General features: G+C 39.5%; 1 protein-coding gene across 3 annotated transcripts in view; it reads right to left on the bottom strand.

Moving 5' to 3' along the window:
• Positions 1–10,802, bottom strand: part of arhgap21b (Rho GTPase activating protein 21b) — a 53,262-nt gene that overhangs the window by 2,983 nt on the left and 39,477 nt on the right. For all 3 annotated transcript variants that reach the window (XM_026196480.1, XM_026196488.1, XM_026196497.1), the window contains 15 exons: positions 10,661–10,757; positions 10,527–10,563; positions 9,431–9,553; positions 9,000–9,299; positions 7,867–7,928; positions 6,637–6,770; positions 6,406–6,548; positions 5,107–5,265; positions 4,949–5,027; positions 4,581–4,654; positions 4,349–4,438; positions 3,952–4,077; positions 3,831–3,872; positions 2,916–3,021; positions 94–125 (listed from right to left, as the gene is read on the bottom strand). In XM_026196480.1, coding sequence (XP_026052265.1) covers positions 94–125; positions 2,916–3,021; positions 3,831–3,872; positions 3,952–4,077; positions 4,349–4,438; positions 4,581–4,654; positions 4,949–5,027; positions 5,107–5,265; positions 6,406–6,548; positions 6,637–6,770; positions 7,867–7,928; positions 9,000–9,299; positions 9,431–9,553; positions 10,527–10,563; positions 10,661–10,757 — 1,604 coding nt within the window. The remainder of the gene's footprint in view (positions 1–93; positions 126–2,915; positions 3,022–3,830; positions 3,873–3,951; positions 4,078–4,348; positions 4,439–4,580; positions 4,655–4,948; positions 5,028–5,106; positions 5,266–6,405; positions 6,549–6,636; positions 6,771–7,866; positions 7,929–8,999; positions 9,300–9,430; positions 9,554–10,526; positions 10,564–10,660; positions 10,758–10,802) is intronic.

Here is a 10,802-nt window from a genome sequence, read left to right as displayed (position 1 = left end):
GTAAGTTTACAATGCAATGTGATCAATCTCTGGGAATTGTCTTCATATTGTAAATACTGATTTTGTAATGATCATATTAAAAAAAGTACTCACCTTTGATTTAGCAGAGTCACTGGTGGTTGAATCTAGTGGAACAAGGATAGAAAAGGGTAAGCAAGATATTTAAGTTGAATACAGCAGGGACAAAGAGCCAGAGACAAGGGGAGACTGGAATATAAATATCCTTCACCACAACAGCAGTGGAACAGCACAAACAGTGGAGTTATGTAGAGATCTGAAAGATGAAGACGACACACTTAAGCCATGTCACAGAGAGAAATGGAGGAAAGAGAAATGAGTGATGTCAAGAATCTGGCAGTGTGCAGTAAGACAGGAGGCAGCTCATGCACACATTCACATAGACAGTTAAACCGCCAATCACTGACAAACACACACAGAGAGCCAGAAGAACATGTCTACAGGCATTCTTTCCCAACTCGGAGACATCACCAAGGCTGGGATGGACATCCTTGAGAGTAGTAGCGATTTTGGTCAGAAACTGAATGATGCTGCTACGTTTTAGTGATGGCTGAGTGTGCTTTATTCTTTACTTTTGTAAACATACCTTATGGCACTTTTCAGCTGCACGGTATTGCTCGGTACGGTTCACTTTTGGGAGGTTTTCTACTTGGTACAGTACCTGGTACCTTTTTTAGTACCACCTCAGTTGAGGTTACAAATGAACCGTAATGTTACCAAAACGTGACGTGTAAACTCGCTGATCACGGATTGGCTGGAGAGAATGATCACTACCTGTGTCACTGAACTTGTGATATAGTTTTGTATATTGCGGAAGTACAGACATTCCTCTCATTGACAGCAGAGGAGCGGATCCAGCGAGAGCTGATGGGGTGACGCGGAATGAAAATGTTTTTTTTTAGGAGTCGTGGCTGTAGAGGCGCCGCAACTATAACGACACGTGAATAGTGAATAATCCTGACCACTCTAAAGTGATACTAAACTGTAGTGGAAACGCAAACAGTGCCGAACTGAGCCGTGCCGAGTCGTACCACGCAGTGGAAAAGCGCCATTAGTTGGTTACATTGCATCATGGGACTCATATGTTTAATATGCATACATAAGAAACTTGTTCTCAAAAAAACTTGGAAACATACAATTTTTGGATTGGATTTAGATTTTTTTCACCTGCTTCATTTTATATTTCATGCTATTTCTAGTATTTTAATGCTATAAGTGGCTATAGAACTCTAAAGTGCACAACAACTATTAGGTCAAATAATTGTGATCATTCAACTGTGTATTAACTGTTAAGATATGGGACATTTGAAATATGGGATAATAAGGTGTGTTTTTATAAAATAGTTCACGTTTTAGCAGTCACCATGTTGTTATATCGTGCGACCTGCACAGTCTGCACTCCCACTGGTTGCCACTACATCACGTCTCTGATCATTTTCATGACGTTATAGCGCAGAAATACGCAGTTTCCAGGTAACATCAGTCTCGTGGGGAACCATGTTTGTGTTGAACCGTATCAGCTTGTCGGTGCAGAACATGGAGATGCAGAATGAATTAAAGCACTGAGAGACTATGACAAGGGACAACAAGGTTCAGATATGACAGGAGGGCAGAAAGGGGCTAAAGGGGCCAAAGCTATGAGAAGGAAGCGAGTCCTTACGATGGGCTACTTCACCACTCAAAAGCCCCTTTGCTCACTCTCCATCAAGAGATATTAATGCTTTTGAATGGTATGATTTATGCCGGCTCAGCCCCTCACCACACCCCTTCAGACATCATCAATGACAGTTACTGTACGCCACAAGACTGGAGGAAATCCTGAAGACCATACCATGCTAGAACTCCTCGCGGTCAGCTTCAGAGACAACGAGAGACAGCAAAGAGGCTTTTCAGACACATTACACCATCACAGCTCTGTATCCTCTCTGTTAATAATAGTCTTATAAGATATGAAACGTGCAACACGACGATGACAAATATCAACTTCTCTGACACTCTTTTTTTGTTTCTTTTGTTTTCTGCTGGGTTTGTCCCGGATTCGCTTTCAATTTATAAGAATCGGGGATTTCTGCAGACTAGGCAGCTACACTGGGGACAACACTCCTCCTTCTTCCTACAGTCCCAGCTGTCCATCACAGACATTACAGAGTCCATCAGTGACATCACCGAGTGATAGACGCCGCCCACTTGGCCTGTGTCAAGATTGGGTAATGTGTGAGCAGTGCTGGACAGGGACAGGGGAGAAGAAAAACACTACAGACAAGATGGGTCAGACGGGTAAACCTTTGGTGGTTTATCATTGATTTTTCCATTTCTTTTGGGAAAGAACACGCCAGGTTAGCAAAAGAGAAGGGTAAGGAGGGAAAAGAACTGAAAGAAAAGGAGGAGTGGAGTCATAACGAAGACTAAAGCATTAGGGGAGGGATGACAATGAGTGAGATTCAAACCAATACAAACCAAAGCAAAAGGAGGATTCTGAAGAAATCATAGCATTGAAATAAAGACAAGTCTAAAACAATGGCGGAAGGTAAAGAAACAATTCAATGAAAAAAAAGGTTGATTCATAAGCTTCACATACATAGGAACTATTTTATCCAATTTTTTTCAGATAGCTCATCAAATACATTTGACCAATGCAAAATTGCTAAAATAGTTCAACTTTACATATGCACCAAGACATTTCTGGCAAGCTTGCTTTTGTTTTGCTCTAAACATTGAGAGATCTAATGGAAAGCATGAGCATCTGCTTATCATCTGAAATGCACTAAGAGAGTGTGAACATTCACACACAGTAACATCTGAACACACTGAACGTCTTACTTTGTTTTTATGCAATATCCATTCTACTAAACTCATATCCTTAGGCTGGAACAGTTGGACTCTGAACACAAGATTACCTGAGACGTCTCCTGGTGACGGAGCAGTGCGGCCAATGTTGGTCAGCAGATGGTCAATGTTGGGCACAGGCTGAGACTGAACTGTGCTCTCTTGCTCCACGGTGGTCTGACATAAACAAGCAATGAGAGATGTGAAATTCATACGTCATTAACCTGAGCAATAGCGAACTTTAAATACCATTTTGAGCAGTGTGTGTTTGAGCTTTTCAAAAAACAAAAACAAATGTGGTCTTTTTCTTTTTAAAGCACTCGATGTGTTTTCTGAGCAGTGGAAAACATGCAAATGCTTGGGGCCTTGGTGAGTCTAACATGTCCATAAAGTGATTTAATAAATCCATGTGCTCTTATTTTCCAGCAAATTAGGATTTAGAATACATTTTTAATTTATTACTGAATGAAAGTGAAGCGCAGAAATAAAGTGGAAGTGGTTAGTTTATTAGTGATTGGTTGATTTTTGTATTCAGCCTTTTAAAAGGCAATGCAAGTCACAGATCAGTATCCACAGTCTTTTAAAGACAGAGCATGGTGAGCACTGTATGCTATGAGTGTGTGACCTGTGCACTGTACACTAAGAGTCAAAGCGGCTCTCATCAAGCTGCATGAAGCTATATTCAAGTAAGCATCTAAACTTGCCTCAAACCCTAGTTTCATAGATACCTGAAATGCAGCTTTTGTTCTGTAAAAATGAAATAATGCATCAGATCCGAACTCTCCTTGGGGTCCAAAAATATAAATCTGCCCTGGTAAGGGAGTAGGAAGCCCCCAGACGTTGTATTTGACTAAATAGTTCTACAAAAGCGAGGTGGAACATGTGGAAATGGGACGATGATTTTTCTTGGAGAGTGATAGCATGGTGATGTATGTTTAGGGCTCAGAAATCCACTCAGAAACCATGGCAGGAAGCTACAGACTCACCTTTGGCTCTTCATCTCCATCTTCTGTGAAGAACCAATCATACTGTAGAAGAGCAAAGCAGACAGATAGTTAGGCAGAGTTCAGACATCGATTTACAGAGATGAAAGGAAAAAGCTCTTACTTGCTGAATGAGCGTCTCAACAATCTTGTACTGGTCAGGCATGTGTGTGACCATATGAGTCATGTTGTCTTCAGAGGTTCGGACAAGAGTTGGGCCAAACACGATGGCCAAGTTACGTGGCTCCATCTAATTAAATAAAATTAAAAAAAACCTTACGTTACCCAATCTGTAAGAGAAATTATTGACGTCACACAACAAGCATTTGTGCTTCCAGGTTCTTCAGACAAGCTGTGACAGATTAAAGCAGCACTGCAGGCTTAATGATATGATTATATTATTTAATGCGTGTTAAACTTGACTTACAGTGAAGTAATACTATCTACAAAAGCTGTTTAAAATCTATTAAAGTATTTTCATACATCATTTTTTGTAATAGGCTGTTGAAAAAAGCTCATACCTTGTTTTTCTCACAGTTTTCAGAGACAGTTTTGAGATGTGCAGAGAGGAACTTGAGCGTTTCATAATGATGGTCTGGTAACTCATGGATCTGGGCAGAATAAACACCGTAAATATGATTTATACCAGTTATCTGTTGAGGATTTTATTGCTGATTTAAATAATTAGTCTTTCTCCAATCTAGTAAATGTCAGTGTTTAGTAAATCAACAGCAGACTTCAGATAAACCGTACCAGTCTCTTCAGTGTCTTTAACCTCTCAACAGGGTCCTCCATTCGATTGGCGTCAATAAAGGTGGAATATTTATCTAAAGATCAGAGCAAACAAGCATTATTAACATTATTAATTATAACAAAAATACTTCAGCTGAACATACATCAAATCTAACCCCCCCACACACACATTTATCATGCTTGGAAATTATGTCTGGTTTCTATGACCATTTGAGCTATGACCCATGTTGTCCTCTAGGAGGAGTCCTTCCTCCACATGATTTTCTTAGATATGAGATGCTCTATACTAGAGAAAGCACACAGTATTCTTCATGATTTTTGTATAAAGCCAGAAGAATCATCTATTCTATGTGATCAATGGGTCTCACCATTAGTAAAGAGAGGCTCAGGAAGTTTCCTGAAAAAGGACTTGAGCAAACTGCTGATCACATTGAGGTCTCGCCACTTCTGCTGAACAAAACCAAAGCATACAGATCAGGTCTGTCTTTATGGAACAAGTATCACACAATACAAAGTGTTTACTCACGTCATCCTGGATATCAATGTCCGTCATGCCTTTAGTGTCTAGTTCCTCCTGCATGCTCGAGATGGCAGTGTTGTTTCCAGGGACTCTGTAAATGCCTGTGTACTCCAACCCTCTCTCCTCCACCAGCTTACAACACACCTCCACGATCAAAGGAACAAACTAGAACACAGTAATTACTGTTATTTATAATACCATATGTCTTCACAAAACTCCAAAAGGAGGTTATTTTTCACCCCAAATTAAAAATTTGCATTAAGAAAATGGAATCCATTTTAGATCCATTCATATTTTTCCATTTCCATGTTTTTTGTTTTACTTCTCAGTTCTGTAATTAGAGGTCGAACAACAGTGCACTTTACCGATACCGATAGTTAAGATGGTTGATAACAATTACTCACCAATAGTTTTAAATACATTATGAAAAATACAGTAAAAAACACTGAAATATTCTTTGTAAGTTAATAAAAAAAAAATTTAAATGTAGATGGTGAAATTAACACTAGGCTATCTTTAAATATCTACTCAAAGGCCATAGCATTGAAATTACATACACATGGATATTGTATGTATACTCACACTTTAATTACTTCTATTACAGAACATTTAATGTATATCTTTTCATAACAACTAAATATGGAAGTCGCAAAAAACACACTGGACACATCATGTTCAGTTCAAGCAGCTGCCTTCAACAGTTTATTTAAAATCACCACCTGGGCAAAAGTTCACTTCAAAAATGATCAAAAAAAGAGAGATAGATGAGTTTGAAGTTCAGCGTTAAAAAAAAAAAAGTGCACGACGGACAGAAAAAGCGTTATCTACATTATAGCTCTCTGTTTATTAGAGCCACAGAAATACATACGTTTCACTTAAAAATGCACAGTATGCAATCTTCCAGCCTAGGGTGAAGTCGTAATGTACATTAACAACGATTTGGACAAATATAATTTAAAATTAATGTGACCAGCTGGATATATAAACTAAAGCAAAGTGATGGGAGCAATCGTGACATTAAGCATTTGGGACAGACCCCTATATTTAATATCTAATAATAATAATGATAAGAATTACATTATACTAAAGATTTAAATGTAAAAAAAGATATATACAGAGGGAAAATACTAAATGTCACAATGCAAAAATTTGTAAAGGCTTAAGTTTCTTCACTGAAAATCTAATTTCATTTTTTCAATTTGCTCTTGAAGGGAAATGTAACCTTGACACGTTCATCAAGTGAGTTTTCACTTGCTTAAATTAGTGTTATGCAGTAGTGCATTTGTGATCTCTTGAATTTCTTACTCTGTTTGTCTGTGCAGGAGGGCAATTATCCAGTCGCACTCCAAACGTGACGCCAGCGGTGGGCTTCTTATCTTGAGGCTTCTTCTTCAGTCCTGGAATTCCTCTCCTCCATGCGGCTTTATCTCTCGGAGGACTGGAGTCATCTGAGACACATATCGCTAACATTAACATTTGACGGAGATTAAACACACATGACGGGTTTCAGTGTTATGTCATTATGCTGTGAGCTACCTTTACTCCTCTCCTGTTCACTTCTGGGTGAGTAGAGGCTCTGACTCTTACTGCTGCTGCCCAGCAGAGTGTGTCTAATGCTGAGGGACTGCCGGGAGGTTTTGGGTGATGGCTCCGTCTTACTGCTGGATGCACTGTAACAACACACACATATTACTGGACACTGAACACAAGGCAATCTTAAGTCTGGGACACACCAACACAATGGTCGACGTCGAGTGTTTTTGAGCACTGATTGGCTTTAGTTTTTTTTGTGTGTTCCATCCACACTGTTGGCTTTAGTCAGACGCCAATCTATATCCAGTGTAATTTCATAGTAAAAGTGCAAAAAATTTAGTATTTACAAAAATATTTATTTATTCTTAGTGTTTGTAGTCCTCAATGCTTCTCTGTTGTTGACAACAGACAATTTATGAGCACTTTTCATTACAACTTTGGAAAGATGGTTGATGCATGTTGCCCTTCCAATAGGGGTGAAATGGTACACAAGACGGTGAGTTCAGTGCAGATTTTGGTTTTTAAGTCACAGTTTGGTACATTTTCAGTACAGGAGGAGAATTTTTTTTTATTATTAAATGAAACGGCCTCTAAAAAACCATGGCTCTGTCTGCCAACTGACTGCAAAACACTCATACTGCAGCACTTGTATGGTTCTGTTGTTAATTAGAGAAAAGAGTTGAAGTGCTTCCACTTTTGGATCAAAAATATTTGAGCAAAAAGTGTATTTTAGTCAGAATTATTGCGCATCTTATATTTAGGGCAACTATGATCATGCAGATTTCCCGTTCTGTGTCCATTTTTTCATTCAAATGAATACGAAGTATCAAAGTATATACATTTAAATTTTATTTTTCTATATCTTTTATAACTCATTTAAAAAAAGATGTATACTAGTTTCCAAATGCACGTTTTAATCGACCCAAACTCAGATGCAGATTTTAATTGCAGATTTAATGTGAACCGAGCCACTGCAAGACACTAAATTCACCAGATCATCAGCTTCCCCTTAATGGAAGAGAAGAGTCACACTATACTCTGAAAATACCCAATGCCTGTATTGATTCATTTAATCATAGCCTTTGCAATTTGATAATTATCCTAAGCCGAACTGCAATTTTTTTTCTGTGTCAAATATCATGTCTGGTAGCAAAATCAAGCTTCATTTCAGTGGGGCAGCTCATTAGGATTAGGAACAGGCAAACCTGCTGGTCTCTAGGACAGGTTCTTTACCTCATGGATATATACTCCTTGAGCTTTCTGTTGATCAAATCAGTACTGGTCACAGCAGCGTTCTGGAAACACAGAGATAGACAGATAAAGAACAGATAAACAGATAAAGAATCATTAGCATTGTGGTAACATGCAAACCTCCGAGTACAGCGACATAAATCTGATTGTGAGCGTTAAGGCAAACCAGTTCCTCTGGTAAATACAGGAGACGAATATTAACAAAAAGCCTACCCATAATCCTCACACCTTCAGTAAACAATATCACCTCGACACTGATTTCAGCCGATGACAAAGCAGTGTTGTGTTAGGTTTCATTTCAGGACAAAGTTATGCAATACTATGATGCTTACGCAGTCATGGCTCACAGACTTCATGTTGATAATCTACTATGATTTCCTGATCAGATTAGTTATTTGTGAGGCTGTTCACCTGACATTTTAAATGTGTAAGAAGACACGGTTTAGAAAGGAGTCAAGGACTGAGTGGTTAGCATGGCCCTGTTATCCTCTTTTGGTAGATGCTGTAACTACAGCATTGTGTTGCAAAAACTTTTTCCATTTATCAGGATTCAAAATTAGCTGTGTTCATATAATAAAAATTGCAAGAAAATATAGATCAGATTTCTGAAAATATCAGAAATAGTTTAATGTATCCAACAGATCCGAGTTTGATTTTTGGAACACCCCTAAAAGCATAAAATCGATTTTTCCTTGTCTGCTATCTTTGACGTAACAGCAGGATAGCCGATAGTGAAGGCCAGCTGGCCACCAGCCAATCCAGCTTCATCAGGCTGTCATTTCCCTGCAGTTACAGTTATTAGTCATATGGCAGTTTGGTGTGCATATAAGCAAGAGGGCAATAGTCTTCAGCTGTTTATGTATCCAACTCATCCAGTCTCAGCAGGCATCTATTATTGTTGCCGCTCTAGTGGTTTGTTTTTCCACCTCATCTGTTTCTTTTGATTGTGAAACACCGGACTGGGCAGTGTTTGCACCTTGCGGACAAACTAACTAGTACGAAAAAAGTCTAAGTTGAGCATACAGAGTATGCACAATAAGACAAATCTGGCTTTACATGTGGACTATGCTGATTTTGTACACGACTGTACAAAAACACTTTCATTGTCCACTAACCTCCTCGTCCAGGTTGCTGTTTTCTTGAATGACTCTTATCCAGGACAGCATGTCTTCTCTGCCCTCTGCCTGAAACAGATACTCGCAGTCTGAAGTCGTTAGCCGCAGGACATTCTTGCGCTTTGTGTCGCTGTAAGAGATGTCAATCAAGCAGGCCTTGATGCTGATTGATTGAGGCTCATCCTCCAGTTGCAAGTTGATGTGAGCAAGCCCCTCCTTTTTGTCCTTATAGAGGAAGAGGGAGTGTCCCCGCAGCACTGCGTACATCTGTTTCCACTGCCGCATACCGCCGCCTCCTCGCTGGAAACAGAAGAACACACATAAACCAAAGCATGACAGGAAAACTATCACTATTGAATTCAACATGCTCTTGAATCAATCTCCCACTATGGGAAGTGAGTAGTGAAGAACTGAGAGATCAATTTTCCCACCTTGCCCTTCTCCGTGTTGAGCTGTCGGAAATGCAGCCAACCCTCCTTGGTGGAGTCACTGAAGATCTCAGTGGAGGAGTCTCTTCTAGAGCTGGAGTCATCAGACTTATGGCCATCCAATGCCTATAAGACCAGAACAAAAATGACATTTTGCTGTCCACTCTTGGCTAATTCTGCATAATTATTACTCTGTTCCAAAACCTAACTGAAATGGAACAAGTGAGCGATGTGGAGTGCTGTACATTACATTGACTACGCACACAAATGTCACATGATGTGCTGATGAACTGCCCACAATCGTTTCCAGAAACTGTGCACTATAATTTTTTTTTACTTTGGATGCATTTTTGTCCAAACACTTCAATAGAACTTCCTTTGGATTTGACTAAAAGAAGGTATCTTGGATTGACCTTAAGGCAAAACCTTAAAGGTGTCATGAACTGAGAAATCAAAATTCACCTTGCTCTTCAGAACTCAAAACCTTCTCGTTAGTCTAAAAACAGCTTATATTGAAGCCAATCTGCCAAAACTCCAGCTTGTGGAATGTGCCACTTTATGATGTAATAGTGTCTAAACCCCGCCTCCACAGAAGATGATCAATGCCTGCTTCTACATCACTGCCTGTTTAGCTCCGCCCACCGATTCATGCATGTAGTGTAACTGTTTTATTACGTGGTCACTATTGCTTCAGTTGTTGTTACAGATCGTTTGATACGTGCTGAGTATTTATATGTTTTTATCCTAAATCACAGCAGCGCCCATCTGTGAAGGATGTAGCTGTCAAACACACAGCTGTCAGTCAATCATAGCAGTGGGCGTTTACTTCTGTGTTGACAACCTGTCATTCCTATTCAATACAGAGCTTTCGGATGAAGTGGTCAAAACAGGAAAACAGACTATTACTGCTAAAATGTTATGTTTTTTTATGTAAAAATCTTGACAGCATTATAAGTGGATCTCAGAGAACAGTACAAAATAATGATAAAAGGCATTTCATGACCCCTGTAAATGCTCCAAACTATGGCATCTCACAAGGTTTTGGAACAGAGACTTTTACATTATTAGTGGCTGGGAGATTGTTATGTGTGTCTCTCACCTTCTTGAAAACCCTTAGACTCGGTTTGCTGGATCGTCTGAGGAAATGAATTACTATGTTAGGTCAAACAACCACTCAATGATAGTATTAGTAATCTCCAACACTATGATCCGACGCTTTTAATCGTCACTTACCCACGGCCCTCCTCCCGGTAGTTGTCCAGGCCTTCATCGTATGATTTTGAGCGCTCTGTTTTGGTTCCCGATTCCAGAATGGCATTTCTGAGAGACTCTGCATGCATGTAGGCAAGAATACAACGATCAGCACCAAGCGCAA

The sequence above is a fragment of the Carassius auratus genome, chromosome 2 (genome assembly GCF_003368295.1).
Source record: "Carassius auratus strain Wakin chromosome 2, ASM336829v1, whole genome shotgun sequence".
Classification (NCBI taxonomy): domain Eukaryota; kingdom Metazoa; phylum Chordata; class Actinopteri; order Cypriniformes; family Cyprinidae; genus Carassius; species Carassius auratus.
The sequence above is the reverse complement of the archived record's forward strand: the minus strand, read 5'-3'. Positions and strand labels throughout refer to the sequence as shown.